The 23,916-nt window shown below is 37.6% G+C and overlaps 1 protein-coding gene across 3 annotated transcripts in view; it reads left to right on the forward strand.

Annotated features, from left to right (window-relative positions):
* Positions 1-22,039, forward strand: part of zdhhc8b (zDHHC palmitoyltransferase 8b) — a 61,400-nt gene extending 39,361 nt beyond the window's left edge. Inside the window, exons 2-11 of one of the 3 annotated variants that reach the window (XM_077241477.1) lie at positions 11,512-11,633; positions 11,787-11,944; positions 12,044-12,216; positions 12,984-13,086; positions 13,376-13,467; positions 15,548-15,680; positions 15,943-16,054; positions 16,359-16,468; positions 17,249-18,288; positions 20,173-22,039. In XM_077241477.1, coding sequence (XP_077097592.1) covers positions 11,512-11,633; positions 11,787-11,944; positions 12,044-12,216; positions 12,984-13,086; positions 13,376-13,467; positions 15,548-15,680; positions 15,943-16,054; positions 16,359-16,468; positions 17,249-18,288; positions 20,173-20,320 — 2,191 coding nt within the window. In that variant the 3' untranslated portion in view covers positions 20,321-22,039. Of the gene's footprint in view, positions 1-11,511; positions 11,634-11,786; positions 11,945-12,043; positions 12,217-12,983; positions 13,087-13,375; positions 13,468-15,547; positions 15,681-15,942; positions 16,059-16,358; positions 16,469-17,248; positions 18,404-20,172 lie in introns of those variants that run through there. The other 2 variants (XM_077241476.1, XM_077241478.1) reach the window with 2 other exon arrangements.
* Positions 22,040-23,916: the final 1,877 nt, after the last annotated feature.

The following is a 23,916-nucleotide window of genomic DNA, read 5'->3' on the forward strand; positions in this document are numbered from 1 at the left end:
TGTGTAGTTTTAGCTGAGGACACACAAATAAATAGTGTCTCTTAAGGTCAAGGAGAAAGAAGATATCAAGTCCCAGTACTTGGCAGCCACTCCATCTGGGTCATTCTGCAAGCCAATCTAAATGCCTAGATGTCATAAGAATGGATGGGGTTTTATTCGTATCATTGCTGTGTCATATACTGCTGAGGATTTTGATTCACCCCAGTGACTCAAATCTTTTAAATCAGTGCACCAAAGATTTATTCTGATTTGTTCAGTGACATTTTTTGGCAGTGATACCATTATGCCAGTAGGTGAGTGTCTTTTGTGTGTTATGAGTGAGTGACTGAATCGTTCACTCCAATGATTTGCTATAAAGCAGTTCATGATGGAAATAATAGACATTTTTAATAGTTAACAACCTAAAATAACAGTGTCTGCAACAGCAGATCTATATTTTTTTCTTCGGTTTTGTCAACTGCTAGACACGTCTTCAGTCAAGTTTTAGGATAAAGACAAGCCTAAATTCATTACTTGTTTTTTATTTTTAATGCTTTTTTAAAAAGTCTCTTATGTTCACCAAGGCTGCATTTATTTGATCATAAATTCAGTACAAACTGTAATTGTCGGACCAAAGGGAGAGGCTAATAAATAAAAAAACAAATAAACACATTTACAGATAAGATTTCAGTCTAACGGCAAGAGAGATTACCAAAGCCAGCACGTGCTTCAAAAGTGAAAAACATAAGCAAAAGAACACAAAAAGTCAGTGCACGGAAGTGAACGAGAATGATTGTCATCATAACAAATCTATAACTTTGAACTGTGCACATTAATGGGGTCCTATGCCCTTTTACGAAGACATTTTTCTCACATTTTAAATTACTACAGCACCTCTCTCCCCTGGCTGGCCTGAATGCTTTGTTAGTCCCTGTTTCGCTGAAGCCCCTTCTTCCGAAATAGGTGTTCGGGAAATTTTTCAGGCAGAGATTTTTTAAATTATGACTTCACAAAGCCCGAAAAAAACCTGTTGTTGTCGAAACGAGTTGTTCGTTTTAGTTCTTTGAAAGTGGTTTCTGTTAAATAAAATATCTGCCTTTGGAGTGGACTTTGAGCTTTGTAACCTTGCAGATCTTTTTATGCTCAAACAGCAACATTATAGTCTAGAAATCTAAACGCACCCTAGCGGCAGCAAAAATTATTTTGCAGCAAAGTGTGGTCTAGCAACTCTCCGTTGGCATTCGAGCTGGAAAAACCAAACTCTGGTAAGGCCAATCACATCGTGTCTAGAGTTGGTGGGCGGGCTTAACATAGTGACGGCAGAGTTGTGACGGTTCTGCGTGATTTCCATAGGTGATCTGCTACTTGAAAACAAAGAAGATGCTGCTGGCGAACAGCGGTCTTTCGAATCGGCTTTGGCCGCGACTCTGGAAGACTTGGAGTTAAGACAACGTCACTTAAGTCATTCTTAAAAAAGGAGTTTTGACGATCGGATACGGCAAAAGTTTAATATATCAACTAGCTCCGCTGGTGGAAAAACGCATGGGACTCACTCAGCCACAGCGTCCGTTGCTCTGGTTGGTTGTAGCGCTGTCCTATTGCGCGCAGAGGGAATTTGAAAGACAACCGTTTATCCCGCCCCTCGGATTGAGGTATGCCAATTGACCCTTCACTAAGCCCCACCCTCCTTACTGTTGCTACGCCTGTCAAGCTTTCGCGTCTAGCACGTCTATTACAGTTTGTATGCACCGGTGTCAGACATTCCCAATGAGATAATTTGTAATTTTTAGCAAACATGTGAAATATCTGAGAGAGCAAGACAAAAGGGACTGAAGTGTGCATTCAAGGGATATATCCACAACATTATATGCAACCGATTAGAGAATAATTCCATAAAAAATTTAAGCTAAAGCCTATAGTCGCAGCAGCAGCGGCCTCATACGCTGACTATTCAAATGGGAAACACACACATTGAGGAACAGCTGTGTTCTATCCATAAATCTTCAGGAATAACACTAACACCGGGAGAGCCGCGATCGGACTGGGTTAAAGTTACTCAGTCAGGGCCAAAAGTAGGCCGTCGATTAACAAAATGCTGAAATATGTTTTATAGTATGTCAGTGAGCCTCCGTCTTGTCTTTAATCGTCTTATTTTACGTTAAAACGTGCATTATGAACAAAGAACCGTAATTATTTCCAACTTTCAAAGAATAGGTGTTTTTGTTAAATCTGTCGACACTTACTTGTTAGTTGTGAATGGGGTCTCCCACACTGCTTGATCCACGCACATCATTTCTCCCCTTGACTTTTAGATTTTCGGGAAGGAAACAAATTCCACTCCCGCGTCCAAACTTTTTGGATACCCGTTATCAGATTTTCACAATCCACACGCACAACGCTTCAGCATGTTTCTCTCGCTCGAAAGCTTGCCAGACCTCCCGCGCCTAGTTACGGTTGCTAAGACACGATTGGCCAGTGGCGGTTTTTGGACGTGGCTTAGCGAAGGGTCAATTGTGAGTTCCCAGACCTAACATCTTGATAGGTCTGGCTTGCCAGGCTAGGAACATTACAGAAGAAAATAAAAAAGGGTTGAAAAAGCGTAATAGGACCTATTTAAGAAACAAAACATTTATTAAAGGGAACGTTTATTTTCATTTGAATGTTATTTTAAAAAGGGGACACTTAAACCAAAACTAACATTAAATACATTTGTTAGACATTTGTAAATATGTAGTTCCCGGTTTCTGCATGAATTTGCCCAACTCTTGATGTTTCGCCTGGTTTTGGCTGTCCGATATTTGCCATGCATGTTAACCACAGCAGCTGCAGTCTGGCCTTAAAATACGCTCAGTAAAGAATGTGATGTGGAGTTGCCCAACAACTGCCATTCAGATATGCACTGTCAGGACAGAATTGTGTGTGTGTGTGTGTGTGTGTGTGTGTGTGTGTGTGTGTGTGTGTGTGTGTGTGTGTGTGTGTGTGTGTGTGTGTGTTTGAGGGGCACACCTGTGGATGTATATAAACTTTGAGTCTACAAGGATATGACAGTGTGGAGATATTTACAGAGGTGAAGATGTTTGAGTACAGATTCTCTTTGGTCTAAATCTGACCCGGTCGCATTTATCCAGCTCTAGATTGCTTAGTTCAGCCGTCCGTTTTGCTCCGATCCGTTTAAGCTGCTGTTGTTGGGGGTATTCTACTGTTTTAAACAGATCTATATGAGGAAAGAGCAGATGTCATCTCGTCTGTTGTCCTTTCAGAGCGTGATTAATAGACCGACGGGGCTTAGTGACCTTATTTATGGTGTTTTTCCCTCTCATTATTACATTGTTCAAAGGGCTAGCAGTGAAGATAATCTCTTTGGTGTGGATCATATCCCATAATGCCCATTGTGTACCATGTGGTAGTGTGCTCATTGTTTTTAAACTGGTGAGATTATGCTGGTAATAGTTCTCCTGTATTTTTTGACCTGTTAGCAGTATGTATTCAGCATCTTTGGGAGCACTACTCCCTCTGGCTTTGTTTTGACTGATGCTTTAACTCTTGTAGAGGTGATTGCCATGGATTAAAATGGGATTGATCTGTATTTGCGTTTCTCACTGCATCTTGTTTGTGAGTTTGTGTATTCAGAATCTCAGAAAAGAAGCGCTGTAAAAAATTAGTTTTTGAGAAATTTCAAAATCAGGGCATGTATGTGTCCAAGTAGTTCAAAAGTTTTGGGTTTTTGGAGCCCCTGTGAGCCAACAGCTCTTATATTTCCTGAGCATGTGCACAGTCCACTTCGCCATAAATCTGACCATTTCCTTTCATGTTTTGATGTGTTTTTTGCTTAATTTTAGGGTCCCAATTGAATTTCCATAGCTACAGTAAGTCAGTCCAGCACTGGGATACAGCAAATACCTGATTAAGCTAATTATAAGCTGCATGATAGGTTAATTGGTTTATTGTGAGTGTGAATGTGTTCTGCTAAAGGTCTGGAGGAATATTGTCGAATGAGTTGGCAAACACTGCTGAAGCTGATAAGGGGAAACCAAGCTTTGGCGTCCCAGGAAGTATTAGTGAAAACTGGCTAGTTCCGCACCACAAACACTCCACAACTGAGATTAGAAATGGGGGGATAGTCTCTGCTCATGTGCAGGGTCCAAAGTTAAGTTGTTGCTACGCCTGACAATGACAGATTAATTGAGATCAACAGCAGTCTCTGATGAACAACTTTATTGTAAGCACTATGGGTGCAAATATTTGCAATTCTTGAATGTATTGTGAACCGATTTCATTTCGGAATTATTAAAAATTGTGATGAAGACACAAATATAACTGGAGAGACAATTTGCACTAACTACAGTCAAATATTGGTTAAACTCAAAAATTTAGTTTTGAATAAGAAATTCATGCAGAATTGATGAACAATTCATCAATGTAAATCGGCACTGGTAAGTCGGCACAAAACAAAGTTGCGATAGTCTTTTCTTCCCTATTGTAACTTATCGGACAAGAAAAAATGTAGGGCGGGACTTGTCCAGCGGGAATTGATCTTATTGTTGTTGTTTACTATTCCTATGATCTCATGGAAGTGATAGGGGTGTGAATCTTCACTGGTCTCATGATTCAATTCGATTACGATTATCATGTCAACAATTCGATTCAATATCACGATGCATCTCGATGCGTTGCATCCTCAATTTTCAATAAATTTTACTGCACATGGCTACATTTTCGTCAATGAATACAAGCAGGCAGATATATGAACTCCCTTTTTATTTTATCTGCTCCAAGAAAGTAGACTTCCTGAATGTAGTAAACATCAAACAAAACTGATGTCTGAACACAGTAAACAACAGGAACATATAGAACTAACGTTGGCTTCTGAAGAGCATTTTTGAAGCCCAAAGTGGGCGGAGTCGGCCGTCGCCATTTTGGCAAAGCGTCGACGCACATCACTTCTGGATAACCAAAAATGGGCAGAAGCGGGATTAGCTGAAGTGACGTAACAGCTAACAGACAGCAGACAAACGGCTAGTAGTGACAGCAGCGGCAATCCACCTGTCACTCAAGTGTCCATACCCTTAATTATGCAGAACTGTAAGGTTTAATATAATATAAACGGATGAGATATAAAAAAATTCACCCCCCTTACAGTTGCCATGAAGGGCAAAAATTAGCTAAATAGACCAAAACTACTTTTTGTACCAGACTGTAAACATGTTTTTTTTCTGCTGTTAAATTGGGCATTTTAACATGGTTCCATGGGATTGACTCTTTTGGAGCCTCTAGTGGCCAGTCGATGAACTGGGAGTTTAAGTCACTTCCGTGTTGGATTCAACAGAGGGACCGGAAGATTGCCGCTTGGTTAAAACAGTGGGTGCGTTTTTGATTACTCGCTTTTGTTACACCTCCATCCGCCATTTAACACTAGTGCGAGAATTACTGCATCAATTAATTTCAACACAGGTTGTCACTCAGAAAAACAGGTCATCCGAGAAGAAAAGAGATGTCGTTGCAAGGGGAAGGTGAAGCACATAAATTTGAAATAATGATATCCACAGATAAATCATTTATAATAAATACTGCAATATTCCATAAAAAAACAAGATTGTCTATTTTGATTCATGGTGACTTTAAAGCATTTATTAAGTTGCAAATCCTACAAACTCACCATTAAAATGTCATTTGTTCGTATCTGAAGCTTGGCAAGTGCTAATTTTGAACCTAGTGCGTGTACTGTTACACACCAACACACTTACTCTCTGGAGCGGTCATTTACTTTCATAAGATTCTAATGAGGGAAATGTAGGGCAATCATATTTCTTTTAGTACAGCTCTACAGGAAGTCCTTCTAATGAATAACGTGTTTGATTTCTCTGTTGTCAGAAGCTCCAGGGTGGATCTGTTCACCACACAACGTTAGCGTCTCAACATTCCCTCAGTAAGCACCTGTCTCACTGATTAATGATCTCCTGCATTCAAGCCCGTCACCATCTTCCTCTTTTTCTGGACTCCTCTGCTCCATTATAAACCATGTATATTTCACACAGTGATTAATGAAACAATGTTAATAGAAGATACGGGACTCCTAGGGTTCACTAATTGTCCTGTGGTGCTTTGGAACAACTTGAGTATTGAAGTGAAGAAAAAAAGACAAAGAATAGAGGTGTGAATTCAGTTGTTATCTCTGCAGGCATAAGATTGCATCCATGCAGTAAATGCAAGGACAAGAAAATGTCTACAACAAACATACCCAGCACTGATGTTGCATTTTCAGCACAGAAACACTCTGACAGATATGATAGGTGGAACTTCAAAAGCTTTTGCCTCTATTCTGGCACTTAGATCTGTTATTTGTGTAGTCAGATGGGATCTACATCACGGAAACACATCCATCATCCCAGTGCATCATGGAGGTGTGTATGCTGCATTTCAATGATGCCACATGCATACAGGCGGAAAACAGTTTGATGACTTGCTGTCAGATCCAAGCAGATATCGATAGATATTTATTACTGGTTGTTGTTAAGACATGTATACAAATTATAATTATTTTTCATACTTAATATCGGGGATTTGAACAATTCAAATCCTAAACTATATAATTCCTTGGAAACCACCTTGGAAATTTCATTTTAATTGTAATATTTTATTTTATTTTACCACGATACGTATGAACATAGCAATTGTTATAACTTTCTTATCAAGCAACAATAATAACATAGTTTGTTTGTTCGACCATTTGTTCATGTATAAAATATATATATTTGTAATAATTATTTTTATTATTAATCATCTAGTAGATGATCAGATTTGTTGGGGATGTGCAGTCTCTCTCTCTCTCTCGCTCTCTCTCTCTCTTTCTCTCTCTCTCTCTCTCTCTCTCTCTCTCTCTCTCTCTCTCTCTCTCTCTCTCTCTCTCTCTCTCTCTCACTCTCTCTTAGTTTCTAGCATATTTAATGTATTTACTTTTAATCTCTTTAAGTTATGAATTACCTAGCAACGGTTTAAAAGATTTGTGCTCCCTAAAGCTGTTGTTGACAGGGTTGTTCCTTTTATCTATATTGATCTTGTTGGCAAATTATAATCCTCACAGATAGATGGCTCTTTAAAAGCGACTGCCTCTGGCACAGAAATGCTAATGTTTGTAGCAGCTAGGCATGAGACACACTGCAGGCAATGTCCTAAATTAAACCTAATATACACCCCTCCAGCCTGTGTAATTTACACTAAAATAGGGGGATCTTGTATACAAGAGCCTTGCAGGTAAATCTAGGTTTAGGGTCCGGGCTGCTAACACAAAGTTCGCTGGTTTAATTCTTAGTAGGGGTGACCAATAAAATGGCAATGAGAAATGGTGATTTCCATTGAAGCCCTCACTAAAGAAATTAACTTTAGATTATTTCATGAAGATAATCAATGCACTTGTAGTCATGTTGTTTAAATTAAATAATGCATACTATAACAATTTCACTGCTTACAATTATGTACACAGAGGAGGAATTGATGAATATTTCCAGAGACAGTCTTGGTTATATATGAGAATTATGTGTTTTCAAAACTTTGTGAATGGCTTCATATGACAATGCTCCTTTTCCACAAAGCGAGGTCAATAGAATGGGTTTGCCAAATCTGAAAGCCTTCCACAGAAGAGTTTACATTTACTGTGCTTGGCAGACTGAAAATCCCAAGCAAATTACATTGCATTCAAGTTATACATTTTATAGTTCATGTGATTTTAAGATGTTATAGCTGCAAACGGTGGCATTAATGGCCATACTTTTCAAAATTAAATATGTAGCAACTAGATGTGTGTAAGGTGATTGGGTGTTCAGTTACTTTTAGTTTGCATAGTGTATATTTAACAAAAAAAATAGACTAGATAACTAACTTTTTTTTGTGTGCAAAAAACATAGTAATGGGAAATATGGTTCACAGAGGACGATTGTAAGTCCAACAATAATTGTCCTGAAATGTATTGTTAAGATTTGGGATTTTTTTTATAAAAGTGATATGGTGGTGACTTAAAGGAGATTAATTTAGAGAGGTAATCTGTGTAATCATACTGTGTGTGTGTGTGTGTGTGTGTGTGTGTGTGTGTGTGTGTGTGTGTGTATATATATGTGTATGTATATATATATATATATATATACAGTGGTTAAATTGGGCCGGGGCTCTCCGGGGCTCAGCCCCGGCACATAAAGGCAACTCCACGGCGTAGCTACACCGTCACTCCTACTCCGTCGTGGCCGTTTTATGGTTCTGCGTCAGGTTGAGTTGCATCGCGGTGCATCTGACCAATCACAGCCCTTGGGGTCTGCGTCGCCTCGACGCGTAATTAATTTTTTTTGGAGGTGCACGTCGAGCTACGGCGGAGGGGTTCGCGGCGACGCAGAGGGGTCTGCGGGGGTATGCCGTCGATTCGACGCAGAAGCATAAAACAGGCTTAAGCCTGTTCGTTTGCAGTCAGTTGCCTACTGGAAATTATGTCAAATAAAATTTGATGAAAGTGATGCTTTTGAAAACATATTTCTGACAATAAATGAAAGATTTTTAAAATGGCATGTCTATTTTGTCTCGGCGGAGCTCTGAGAACAATCGGAACACGGTCGTATTCTTGTTAGCTGCTTAATATCGTTGTCAGCCGACCATGATCGCGCACCGCACGCGCATCTAGGTGACACGGATAAATGTACGCAGCGATATACTATAATATTCCTGGGAGATCCGTAGTTGCGCGGGATGTGGAAGCGCGCAAAAGTTCCAGAAATGTACAAAAAGTGCCCTGGCCTTGAATGACAAGGTAAGGAAAATAAGACTAAATCAAAATTAAATAACCAAGACTAGGTTGACCATTTGATCTTTCTCAGGAGATGTTTTGAGCATTTTACTTCAGACACCGGATTATAAGCAAACTGCCAAGAGAACTGCTAGCTGGCTACTCAAAATAAACTAGCAATATATTCAGTCAGCATATTTGTTTTTGATCTGTGTGAATTACAGAAATATAAGACTTGCTAGACCTACATTTAGCTACCAAGCAACCTTTACACAAGGATAGATTGATTTTATTTTTGTGACGTGTGCATATCTTGATGAGAAATGATGCAGAGTAGGATGTGTGTGTGTGTGTGTGTGTGTGTGTGTGTGTGTGTGTGTGTGTAGTAGTAGTAAAGAGAAAGAATGGGAGAAGGAAGTGTGTGAGGTGGACCTGGTCACCACAGACCCAAATCTTCTCAGCTGTTGCTACTGTCATATTCTGCACTGTCTCTTCATGTGGCACATTATGTTTGGCACATTGTATGGGTCACTATATCATAACAAGGTAATAAAATGTGTAATCAAGTGATGACTGATTAACAGTAATGTAAATGCTAAATGTCTAATACCTGTTGATACTACAACAATGCAAAGTATATGCTCTTAACCTTGCAGTTTTTCAGATATCATGTAATACTCAATTTCTCCATTTCTTTGCACAAAACTCTCCAGAAAGTGCTATTTAATGGTTTATTTTCATGCCACCGGACCCCCCTAGGGAGATGAGAGCACCCCCACATAATAAATCCCAATTTAACCCCTGTATATATATAATGTGCCAACCTTTAAAGAAAGATTCTAAAGAATCTCCACATTGTCTTTCAGATGAAGGGCACTTTAAGCCTTTAAGACTTCATGAACGCACCCTGTTGTCTGTCTCGCTTAGAGCAAGATACTTGCAGATCAACTGATCAGGGGTTATTGCATTTCACAGGCAGTGCATTTATTCCATAATTTCCCTGACGTTCTTGTTTACCCCCAAGGAGCTGTTCATGCGGCCGATAAAACAGGCTTTTATTTCTTTGCCCACGGCATGGATTGATTCTGAGGTTGTCTGTTTGTGACTGGATTATACGTGAAGGAGTAGTTATTCCATCTGTTTTGCTCTGTTGTGTCTGAGGGTGGTGAATCTGTCCTCTTTATCATTCTTACTTTCCACTTCATTACTGCTTTGTATTCTCAGGACTGCATTGTCAGGTTTCTGATTAAAATGAAGGAAAAAATGAATTGAGTAGAAAAGTGAATGAAATGAGTGTATCGCATAGCACCAGTGAGATAAAGGTGACAGAAGACTTCACCTATCCGAAGAGCCTGGCATTCCTCCAGTGCAGACGGAGTACGAGTTAGTGCTTTTCCCTCGGCCTCGAGAGAATGGTTCTGTGATCTACTGCCTACAGAGAGAGAATAGACATAGCAGGAGAGTTTAGAGAGTTATAGGTCATTCCAGCTTTAAAATCTGATTGGATGAGGTTTGTTTGAAGCTGCTTTGGAATAGCCAATATACAGTAACAGCTGCTTGGCAACTATAAATGGTCTGTAGTCAGGCTAATGGACTATATTACTTAATGGAAATATTGTTTACTGTAATTGCTGCTATACTTAAATGCAATTATGTGTTGAACAATGCTGTTTTTATTCAATAAATCAGGTAAAATCACTGTAAACCATGTCCTTGAGTGGCTTGTTGCATTATTATGCATCTGCTCTATTACTAACAATCAGTTCACACACACACATACGCAACCTTAGCATAGGCAAGAAATGAAATTTCAGCCATTCTCAAAGACTGATAAATCTTTCTTAGGATGATTTTATTCACATTGTGGTTATACTATGAATATATTGTAGATTTATGGACCTCTAAAATAAATGTGGTTGGTCATTTCACATGTCGATCCAATGGCGTCTTCCTGTCTGAATGGGCGGTTCTTGGCCAGAAAATGAAATGTAATAGACTCAGGTCCAAGTTTAGAAATGCTCAAATATATATGCTCTGCTCTGCCTGTTAACCCATCTTAAATGAGACCTGAGTAGAGTTCAGTTAGAGGGTGTATTATGAAAGGTGCTACGATAGGACAGATAGTCATGGACTGCAACATGTCATCTTGCTAAATGTCCTATATATTATGTGTTAGGCACCAGTAGTTTACCCATAAGACATTGCCACGCTCTTTGTCTGTGAGTTGTGGTTGATCAGTATTGGTTTGTTTAATAGCCACTAATGATATCTATATGTTTATGGTTGATATAATTTAGCTAATGCGAGAGCTGTAAATAATACATATTTAAATAGTTTTTATAATAATAATAGAACATTTTTAAATTATTATAATAATAATTGTATTATTATTAAATATATTATTATTATTATTGTTATTGTTATTATTAATATGTATATATTTAAATGATTAAATAAACATTTTAATGTTCACATTTTTGAACTGACTCAAGGGGGAATTAATTAGCTGTAGTCATCAGACAAAATTATGTCCTTATTGATTAGTTTGTCACTAGAGTCAAGATATCTGCACAAATGTGATTTTACTTTATCAAAATATTCTGTCAATAATCAGCCTTAGGTTGCTTATGGTTGCATAAGCTCACACGTTTTCTGAGGTTTGCATGAATCATCTAGGGATTCAGTTCAATTTAAAAAATGAACAACCTCTGGCTGTGAAATGATCAACTTTAAGCTATAACATTCTTCTGTCTCTCGTACCCTCTCAGGTGTCCGTGGTTAACCAAGGCCATCTCCCCTCTTGTGCCTCTATACAATGGCATCATCTTCCTCTTTGTGCTGGCTAACTTCAGCATGGCCACCTTCATGGACCCTGGAGTCTTTCCCAGAGGTATGATCCTGTCGTTGTTTAAGTTTCTCAATTCTAAAATCTGGAGATTAGATAACGCAGTAGCTCCACGATTAGGACGTCTAGAGAATACTGCAAGACAGACAATGTTGATGTGAATGTTGAAATTTCCTTCTGTTTCACTCTCAATCCCAGCGGATGAAGACGAAGACAAAGACGATGATTTCCGAGCTCCGCTTTATAAAAACGTGGAGATAAAGGGAATTCAGGTGCGGATGAAGTGGTGTGCCACGTGCCACTTCTACAGACCCCCGCGCTGCTCACACTGCAGTGTGTGTGACAACTGTGTGGAGGTGTGACGCATAGGAACATGCATACCAGCATTTCTGCATTGTATAAAATGATCACGATGCCAGCACTCTCACACATACATACTTTCCTTCTCACTGTAGGACTTTGACCACCACTGCCCATGGGTGAACAACTGCATTGGCCGGAGGAATTATCGCTATTTCTTCTTGTTTCTGCTGTCTCTAAGTGTTCACATGGTGGGTGTATTTTCCTTTGGCCTGTTGTTCGTGTTACACCACCTTGAGACTCTGAGTGCACTCCACACAACTGTGACGTATCCTTCCATGAAGAGCAACTATGTTGAAAGCTCATTTAGTTGTATTTAATACATTGATTTACCTACCAATAAAACGTTTGGGGTAAGAATGTTTTTTAAAAACATTACTATTATTCAGCAAGGATGTATTAAATTGATCGAGAATGACAAAAAAAAGTAATTTATAATGTTACATAAGAATTCTATTTCAAATAAATGCTGCTCTTTTAAATGTTCTATTCATACATACATATATATATATATATATATATATATATATATATATACTACTACTACTAAAATAAACTAAAGCTATATGTGTGTGTGTGTATATATGAAATGTAGCTTTAGCAACAAACTGAAATAAAAGAAGTTTCACTTCAACTGAAACTATACACAAAGCTATACATAAAGCTATATATACATAGCTAGTTTATTTTGGCACTTCAACTGAAACTATACACAAAGCTATATATAAAGCTATATATACATAGCTAGTTTATTTTGGCACTTCAACTGAAACTTATTTTATTTCAGATTGTTGCTAAAGCAACATTTCTAATTTTCGTTTAAGTTTATTAAGTTTACCATTTTCGTCTACTATTTTTAATTTTATTTCAGATTTTTAATCATTTTGTTTAACGATAACAACACTGCTCGTCTAACAGGGCCCAAAGTGAGTTCTCATTGGCTCACAATCCTGCTCCACTTAGCTGTGTATGAAAAATCAAAAATGTTCTGATTGGCTGTGGTTTTGTGGGCTCCTTGACTCTCCTGCTGTCTAGTCTTGTGGTTATGTGTGTGACTGGCCTGTTCTTCATCCCTGTTATGGGCCTCACTGGGTTTCACATGGTTCTTGTAGTCAGAGGACGGACCACAAACGAACAGGTGAACCAAATTACACAACACATAATATATATATATATCTGGTCTGTGTAACAACATATGCATATGTAGAGGCAGAATAGTTGTCCCATGTTGCACACCCCCTCAGAATCACCTTGACGTCTTTCCAACTTGATGGCCTTCTGTTGTTCGTGCATGACATCTGTTACAAAGGCTGTTATTTTCAATGCACATTACGGCCCTTTGGGTCAAGGACAGTTGTTTTCCACTCTCCTCAGTATGCTGAAAGTAGAATTCCTCTCTCTCGCTCTCTCTCTCTCTCTGTTCTCAGGTGACAGGAAAGTTCAGAGGAGGAGTGAATCCATTCACTCGGGGTTGCTGTGGCAACGTGAAACACGTCTTATGCAGTCCGCTTGCTCCTAGGTAAAGAAGAAACTCACTGATTATGAACATGAATATATGTGTGTGCAGAAGCCAGAGTTGCATATACCGGAAATGTGTGAAAGACACTGGCCACGGTGTGTTTCCACGGCCAGTTGGAACAGACAGATAGGCGTTTCATTTCACTTTAAGTGAATTTACATTAGGTTGTGTTATTTTCCATTTGCTAAACAGGCAGGATTCAATGAACATTACGCTTAGGCAAATGCTACAAAAGACCTGTGAAGTACCAACTTCACAGTGTACTCAAAATTAATAATGTTAAAGGGGCTATATGTAAGAATTTTCCTGTAGTAATCATTTTTTTTATTGCCAGTGTATAAACTGCTTTTAACAAAAATTTAACAAAATGCGAGGTCTTCAACTTCCTAGGTTGTCTATGAAGCCTGCAGATTGATTTTTATGACGTTTTTGCCGAGAAACTCAAAGGATGTGATGTCTATGCTCGCTCCTGAGAGCTTTTCTTCAGTTTAATGTTCAGGATAAAGCCAAAAGGTCTGTTCTGTACTGTAATGTCAATGTGTCATGTAAAGAAAAGGAATTAATTCAAACTATAGACTCACATAGCCACATCTGTGTAGTCTATCGTCTCAAATATACTTTATAATCAAACAATTATTACATTGTAATTTTAATTATCTCATCTGTCCACATAATGCGAATTGCAGAGCTTGTGCAAATGTATCCACATCCGTATGAACAGATGCTTTCTTAACTGCTGTTTTCTCACCGCTGACATTTTTGTTGTGTGCTTATTTTGTTATTTTGAGGAAAGCGCACAGCACAAAAATATGCTTTAAAATATGTGTTACGCCGCTAATAATTACTCTAACAAATATAAACTGAGGACATAGATGGAAAAAAGAGGTTGTTTATCATTGTAGACAATCTAGAGAGGGTTTCAGAAGAATAGAGGTCCATAGGAAGGTAGATTGCGTCCTGTTTTTCTTGCCTGTATTATGACACTCCGAGCAGGAAGAGCGTATAGCACTGCAGACTTGAAGCAGGTCATGTAACAATGGGGAGAGAGAAAGTGATTGCCGTATAAACACAGATCAGAGCCAAGGTTAATGACTTGTTAAAACTCGTGTAGGCTTCTCTAGAAACAATAGAGGACACCCTTTGTGAGGTCAAAGCAGAACAAAAGGAGATTGCTGTAAACTTACTGCTTTTTTCCACAGGACAAATTGAAACGTTCTTTGAATCAGAAATAGAAATGATAGAAGTTCAACAAAAAATAAAAATAAAAACTTGTCATCATTTACTCACCCTCAAGTTGTTTCAAATGAGTATGGCTTTCTTTCTTCTGAACACTGTCTGATGTTTTCAAGTTTAAAAAAGGACAAAAGCATTATAAAAGCGGTCTATACTATATTTTGCTTTATGTATAGGCTACTTTTACACTACCATTGTTCCAAGGCCTCAGAAGCCATAGAATAGCTTTCTGTGAGGAGCGCACCAAAGTTTAAATGGTTATGAACTGAAAATCTTGACATCTACTAGCTCTCCTTGGCAAAAACATGAGAGTTGATAGGAGAAGTAACAATATCTGATTCATGAGCGAATCATTCTTTTGACTCAAGAACTCGAGAACCAGATCCGTCTGTTTTGTGAATGAATCAGACTCTTAAGAATTGAAGCTATCATACACTAACATCTGATAATCATTAACATTTTCAATGCTGAAAACTACTTAATATTTTGGTGGAAACCATAATAGATTTACAGCATGAATAAAAGTATGAATTTCTTCTTTTTTTTTTTAAATGACCCCAAACTTTTAAACGGAATCTAAATCTTCAGAATGTGATTAAGCTTTTCATGTTCCAAAGAAGAAAGAAAGTCGTGTGGGTGTGAAATAACATGAATGAACATGAGAAACATTATCAAATATTTGTTTAAGCATTAAAGAAGCTACTTGTGGATGTCTGATTTTGGCATACACTGATTACGTCTGACCCATGAATTTATATGCTTCATCTAAAAATATCTAATCTGTGTGGTTTTGGAAGGAAAACATTTCAACACACATCATGTCATCGGTAGTATATCTGCTCTACAGGTATATCGCTGATCCCAGGAAGAAAATTCCTATCGCTTTGAAACCACCATTCCTCCGCCCTGACCTCTCTAACCGACACGTCACTGTAAAAGTCAGTGATAATGGTATCCATAGTAACATCCTACGAAGCAAAGTGAGTAAAAAAAAAAGCTTTTAATTCTGTCTGCCTACAACTTGGAATTTCAATGGTGTTGAATAATTTCTGTTATTGCAGTAAGTGCTGCTAAACCAGCAGTTCATAATGTCATCAAAACAGGCTCATCATTTAGATTTCAATGAAAACTGGAATTATTCAAATGCATGGTGTCCTCATTTTTAAAGGAACAATTTTAGGAATGTGGTGCCTGTGCCTAAATTATACTTCCCCAAAATTTTTTTTTTTTTTGGTGCTTTAGTCTAAGACTAGTCTGGATGGTGTGGACGATAAAAGTATAGATAAACAGCCACCTCTACCACCAAAAGCAGATCGCTACAACCAGCTCAAGAGTCAACTCACCTCCAGCGAAGGCAAGTAGCACTACAGAACAGCCGCTCACTCACAGTCAAATGGTTTGCAGTTTACTAAGCAGTCAGCACCAAAATGTAACAAAATTAATTTGTTGCTGTGGTTATTTATATATTTAAACATACATTTGGATATTTTTTTAAATGCTTCTTAAAAGTATTTCAAAACCGTGTGATGATAAATAAAATATAGTTTTCTGCTTGTGAAAAATCATCTTTTTCTAAACTGCACTTCTACTGCCATCTGGTGTTGCATCATATTGCAGTACTATTGAGTCATTCATTTAATTTGTGCTACATTTTCCAGAGAGTTCCCTGTCCAGCAAACCCACCAATCCATCCACCCCAGCCATGTACAAATACCGACCTTCCTTCGGCACCATGCCTAAAGTGCACTATCACGCAACCGGGGAGAAGGTGAGAGTCACAGACTAAAACAATGTTTTCAGCAATATAATAACATCATTTACACTACAGTACTGTTCAAACGTCTGGGGTTGGTAAGATTTTTTTTTTAAATGTTTTTGAAAGAACAACTCATGTTCACCAAGGCTGAATTTCAATTGAAAATATAGGAAAAACAATAATTTTGTGATTTTTTTATAGCATTTTTAATCCATTTTTTCTATTTTTTAATATATATTTAAAATATAATTTATTTCTTTGATTGCAAAGCTGAATTTTTAGCTGCCATTAACCCAGTCTTCAGTGTCACATGATCCTTCAGAAATCATTCTAATATGATGATTTGGTGCTCAAGTAACATTTCTTATTATCACATTCGAAAAAGGTTGATTGGCTTAATATTTTTGTTGATACCATGTTAATATTTTTCGGGATTCTTTAATGAATAAAATTCAAAAGAATTGCTTTTATTTGAAATAGAATTTATTTGTAACAATGTAAAAGTCTGTACTATCACTTGAACAGTTAAATTCATCCTTGTTGAATAATAGTTAAAGGATTCATTTTTAAATTAATTTACCGAAACTGACTTCAAACTTTTGGAAATATAATATAAATATTATATTATACTTCAATATAAATAAATATAATAATATACTTTTGCTATAATCTAATATAATATAATATAATATAATATAATATAATATAATATAATATAATACAATATTTTTAAAAGGCGGTTTGATTATTATTTTTTTTTCAATTCTCTCAATTGTATTAATCTGTTCTCAGATTGTAATGTCCGAGAATGGTAAGCCCTCTGCAGTGTTGGAGGAGCGAGGTCACGATTACCGTTCAGAGCCAAATCTGGATCTGCCAGACTACCGCAGCACTCCTCTCCACCGAACGTACCAGTCTTCCCCTTTCCAGCTGGACTCTTTCAGCACGACGTCTCGCTCCTTCAGCCTCAAACAGGGAGTGAACAGGGCCGACCGTGTGCCACTGGGTGGCAGCAAACCAGAAACGGTCACTTCAACCCCTCACAAAGGAGTCTTCTCTCCTGGGACGTTATCTGGCCGCAATGGCAGCCTGTCCTACGATAGCTTGCTAACCCCCAGCTTAACACCATCTCTGGGCGAATGTGCGGCCCACCCGGGAGTGCCCTCTATGGGTTTTCATTCACCCTACTTGCCCTCTAAAATGTGCCACGTGCGAGGGCCTGAGCTTCAACGACACGCCGGTCCCCCGTCCTACAGCCCTGTGCACGTAGGAGTGATGTACGGGCGGCAGTCACCACACCCGAGAGATCGAGACCGAGATCCCTCACCAGTCCGCTACGACAACCTCTCCAAAACCATCATGGCCTCCATCCAGGAGAGGAAGGAGTTTGAGGAGAGGGAGAAACTCATGCTTCGGCACGCTCAAGCGCCGGTGGCCTACGCCAACGATTCAGGTGTGTTTGACACCTGCAGTGGAGCCACCTATGGACTCCCACCTGGGACGTGTTACCCTGACAGTCCTAGAGGCCCCGGACCCCGAGAGCCCACCCCTCCCGTGTGCAGCTCTCGGGACACCTTGATGGGATACGCTCCCCGAACCCCTGTTCTGCGTTCCTCTGCATCTTCGCTCACCAGAGCACCGAGGACTTCAACTACGTCCCTCCACACAGATGGAGGCAGTGCAAGCAGGACAGCCGAACACCAATATCGCTCTCCGGTGCACCATTCGCATCAGTCTCCGACAGCTGTGCCCCGTTCCCCATTATACGCACATCAGAAGGTTGCCTTCATTAGCGCCCTGGAGAGGGCGGACTCACCACGTCTGGGTACAAGGTATGACGCATAGCATCTCCTTTTCACCAATCAGTAAAGAGAGTGAGGACAGGTGCATGATGTAAGAGACTAAACAGACTTAGAGCTTGAATGCTGTGACCCAGATGGGTCTGAAAAGAGATTTCATTTGTGCTGTTTATTTGTTCATTTTTGAGTATTGGTTTTTTTAATTTAATTAAACAATTTCTGTCATTGTTATTGGGATAACATAAGGTTATGTTTTTTATTATTTATTTCCTTTCTGCTGAGAAGAATCCCCCCCCCCCCCCTTATCATCAGTTTCCATGTCTGCATGTCTTTTCATTCATATTCATGAGCTTAGTTAGGAAACATTTTGCATGGTATCTAATTCTGGCATACTGTACATTTCATTGCATTATGGTAATGTCTTAAACAGTGTTGCATTGTCAAAAAAACAATGCAATATACAAAAATCATGATGTGACATCCATTCATGTTTTTGTTCTGTTTGAGTTGGTTTTTTATGCATAAGTAGTGATTTTTGTTCACTATCATTTATGTGCAAACTATTTGTTTTGTTGCTTTTTTTCTTTGACTGACTTGATTTTGTTTTTATTTTTACAACTGATAAGTGACTAACATCAAACCGCATGATTTGATCTATTATACCATTAAGCCATTGTATCTTCTTTAATATAATGATTTATTACAGGGCTCAACAGTAAGGAATTTTACCTGACAACATTTTTATAGAACCCACAAAAAAGAATGATCCATTTTTTTAGCAATGTATTTTGTTTTTGTTATGTAATGTTACTAGAATTTTTTTTTAATACATTGTGAAGAAAAAAAATGGTGAAGAAAGCATAAATATTTTTAAATAAACTGTCATAAACAGATTTAAAGGTACACTATGTAACTTCTGGCCCTGGCATGCATTTTGCGGAAGAACATTGTTTTGGTTGTGCTTCGGCTCTGCATGTCTGTGCGGATGAATAGCTGTTACTTAGGTTTAAGAGATATAACCAGTTTAGATGGAAAGGATCTAAAGCTGAATAGCTGAAGAAGTTACTGTAGCTATACACATTAATAGACACAGTACTTCCTTGAAAATGAATTATAGCACAGTGCTACAGCAACCATAATGAAATGACCCTTCACACTATAATGCTCTACAGTGAACTCTGTTAGAGAGCTACATATGGTAATTTTTCCATTCAATAATATACCTCACTCACCTGTTGAGTAAAAAAAAGCCATATCCGAAAAGCCAAGCCAAGCCAATGTTGATTCTAATTTTTTTCCCCTCGGAGATTGGAAATTTAGCTTGCTTCATTTCCACCTTTCACACTCATTGTGACAACTAACCTATGCCACTCTCACACCATACATGCGTCAAAGTAGCCAGAGCAACTTTTCTCTATTTATGCACATGATGAGACATGCACGGGCGAGTGACATATTTATGCCATTTCCTGTGGAAAAAAATCGTCCTGTCTGTTCTAAAATATAAACGCTTATATTATGCTTACCATAGTGAATCAGACAAAAAACACGTTTTAGAAGGATTTCTGATGCATTTAATTTTAATGTCATATGTTTACTGTCATATTTAATGTCATTATTTAATTTTTGTTACTTTTGAACAAAAATCTTACATAGTGTACCTTTAAAAAAAAGTTTGAAAGGCATGCTTTGTGGACAAGTAGCTTTTGAGTCCTGTATTAATGTTCATTCCCTTCCACCACTCTTCAATACTGTCCTCTTCTTCATCAACTCATCTTCATTTGTAACATTTCAAACCATTCAGTATAAGTTTGGCTCTCGACCTGTCTAATGAAGAACAAAAGAGGAGAATACAGTTGGAAAAGAACCACTTCAAATATGTCTTCCTATTTTTTTTTTTATATTTTCTCCACATAGAGAGGACCTCGGTCCAGGTAAAGTCAACGGGCAACTAAAGGGCCAAGCACGGGACTGCCATCTAGGGACCCCTTCTGGAACTCCCAGACACACCAATGTCAAAAAGGTCACAGGAGTGGGTGGAACTACATATGAGATTTCTGTTTGACGGACAGCTTGAGAGCCACTGCCTGTGAGGAAAAGCACTGCCATGGCAACACCACCTCCACTTGTGCTCAAGAGAACAAGTTTCTCTTTCTTTTCACAGTTTTATGAAATAATACTCACCGTTCAGGAGACGCGCAGTATCTGGGACCGGTGTTTTGGGAGATGATCTTACATTGGCCTTTTCTTTGTTAAAGAGACTTTCCATGTGACAGTGTAAAATATAACAGGAGCTGCTTAATCAAAAGAGCCTTGTATGTTTTTGAAAGTGTCAGCCGTCAGAGGATATAAATCCCACACACATAACAGAAAATACTGGTTCAATTGCTTCAAATCGAATAAAAAAAAGTATATATACCATTAAGGGCTGAATATGTACAATGTCAGTTAAGTTGTTTGTATATAAAAGGTCAAAGGTCACTTATTGAATGCAAATGTGCTCAGTATGCTGATCTTTCAAACACTTGAATGTGAGTGTATATGTATATGCCAGTAACTCCATTACTACTATATTTTTGTCATTATACTGATCTAATAATCAGGGTTTCATCTCAAATGCATTTCTCTGTTAAAAAGATAGTTTACCTAAAAATGAAAACCAATGTTCTTCAAACTACAGATTTAAAACAACAGGATGGTGAGGAAAGGATGACATAATTTCATTTTTGGGTGAACTATCCCTTTAAGCTATCAGGTTCAAACAAACCATAACAACACCTGGGTACTTTAAAAACCTACACAGAAGTTTTATTTTTCAAATATGGTGGTCATTTACACTTTTTACTAATGTAAAACTATAAGCTGCCATAGAAATAAACATAAACTTGTATATGTAATATTAAAAAAAAATGTAAAAGTTTCATATGGTGGATACTGGGCATTATCGCCAGTGTTAACTTTCTTTCAAACTTTTTCTTTTTCTTTTTCTTTATAACAAGTATTTTGTAGTGGCAGAGATATGAATATGTAAACAGAAACACACCACTGTGTATTAGCAGTACAGGCCACATGTTAAAGCCATATTCTAACGTTTTACAGTAATGATCTTCATCTTTTAACATACCTTTGAAAAATACTCCTTCCTTTATTACATAAAGGACTTATGGAGTTAAAGAGGAACTTAAACCGTTGTACTGAAAGATCCGCAATATCCACGTTTTTTTATTGCTTTACCGTTTCCCTTTACCTGTAATAGATTTGATTAGAAAAACATGATGATAATTCATGGCTAATTCCCAAATATTTTTCCATTTCTTTTATTTTTATAACGTTTGTGTTTTTTTGGTATATTTCACTTTTTATACAGATGGGGGTGTTTGTAATTTTTTGAGTGGATTTTTCTTCTTTTTCTGCATATTTTATAATTTATTTGTACAAATTAGTTAGTATGCATTGCCATTTTGATTAGTTGAAAGTAGCACTTTCTGTTAAGAATTTTTTTTTTTTAATTAACAAATGTTGAAAGAGAAATAAAATGCTATTATAGGAGGTCTTAGGAAATGCTCTTCAGGAAAGTTATATGCTTGTTTCTGAATGCTAGATCCATTTGAGAGAGTTAAGAGAAAAAAACTGTCATAACAACATAGGACACAATGGTCGTTATACCCTGTCGTTCAAAAGTTTAGGGTCAGTAGGTTTTTTTTTAAACCGAGGACATTAAATTGATCCAAAAGTGATAATAAAGACTTTTATGCTGTTACAGAAAGTAAAAGACTATTTTTAAAAATACTGTTCTTTTCTTTTGGTCAAAGAAAGCAGCATAAATGCAGCATTGATAAGAAGAAATGTTTCTTGAGCACCAAATCAACATAGATTGAAGGATCCTAGAATTGAAGGACCATGTGACACTGAAGACTGGAGTAGCTACTAGATGAGTTTAGCCATGTCTGAATTACCGTCATTAGGAGATAATGACTTTTAAAAAGCATTTACGTCCTCGTAGAACTCGTAATTACAACTTGTAAACTGGGAATTCTCTGAGAGCTATGACTTTTACCACATGACCACTGTACCACCTGACCACAGTCCGAGGATGTGAAAAGCTCCGAGTAGAACGTCACGTGTTGTCATCTCACAATTACGGTAATTACGACATGGTGTGAAATGACTTCTGAAAATTCAGTTCTGACATAATATTTCACAATATTACTGTTTTGCTGTATTTTTGTTCAAATAAATGCAGCCTTGGTTATCATAAGAAATTGCTTTCAAAAAACATTTTTAAAAAATCATACAGACCCCAAACCTTTGAACGGTAGAGTATTTTAAAGTAAATATCTTCGTAGGTCCCTTTCATATTATTCAGTTCTGGAATACTCAACATGCCTTTGTGATAAATGTTGGCTAAAGAAGTTTAATTCAGAAAACCTCAGCCTCAGCTTCCCTTCTCACTTTCAAGAGTAGTTGTATTCTCTTGATTTTACAGCAAGGGCAAAAGATAATTAATAATAATATTAATAAAAAAATAAATAAAACAGTTCTCTAAACACAGGTGTGTGTGTATTGTGCAGGCATCAGTACAGTTATTACACAGACAAATGCTCACATTTAAAATGAGGGAATTTATAAAGTGTTGTTCTTGTAAAATAAATTAGTTAAAATAAGGGTTAATAACAAATTTTTAGCTAATTATTTTTTTATTATTAGTTATGGCCTATACCAACTTCTAATGTTTACCGTGCTTGGTTTATGTCCTCCTCGTTATCTTATATATTATAAAATTATAAATTGCATTTGTATTTTAAAGGGGGAGACCAATAAATTGATTTATTTTTTGAGAGGGAGAGAGAGGGAGTGAGAGCTTAAGAGTGAAAGAGAAACCGATCTTGGAAATTGTTACTGCAAAGTGCAAGACATGCTGATAAAAAAATTTAAATGAAATAAAAAACAGCTAAAAAAAGAAATCTGTTTAAAATGTAATGATTTTTCTCAAGAAATTAAATGTGAAAGTGGCAAATTCATACCTGTTGAAAACTTCACTGTGGCCTGTTTCATGATGACTTAGCAATTTTATAAGTAACAGTTTGTAGTAAAGTGTTGATTATGTTATCGGCATCTCTGACAGGGTGATTTTACAGATGTCTTGCTTGCTGACTGAAAATGCACCGCACTTGGAGTTCTCTGCTGCCCATCAGATGACTTTCCAAGGAATCCATAGTGATTTCCTCACAGATCTGCCTTAGGGGGTCTAACAGACTACAGACACTCAAGCACTGATACAAACATCATTTTGGTGCATGTAAAAAGAGTCATACTCATACTGTTTCCAGTCAAACAGCCCCATTGTAATTGTAAATAACTCACATGGACATGGAAAGGCCATTACAGTTTGTCAGGCTCCATTTCTGTGAATGTTTCACTGTGTTCGGTCATGTTGTCATCTCTGTCCTTCATTGCCGCTGTCTGGCACAGCGTCACCTTCTGCTTAAATGAAACAAGTTGTACAGTTAAAGAAAAAGAACAACTATGACTTTTTTGTGATGAAGTATTTCGTTCTTATGAAATGAAGACACTATAGTTTCATATCAAGGTACATCTATTATTTTTGTTCATCAAGGGAAAAAATCTGAATAAATATAACTTGAACATTCATTTTTTGTC

This window comes from Siphateles boraxobius, unplaced genomic scaffold (genome assembly GCF_051911475.1).
Source record: "Siphateles boraxobius isolate OS27281-9 unplaced genomic scaffold, OSU_SipBor_1 24, whole genome shotgun sequence".
NCBI lineage: Eukaryota > Metazoa > Chordata > Actinopteri > Cypriniformes > Leuciscidae > Siphateles > Siphateles boraxobius.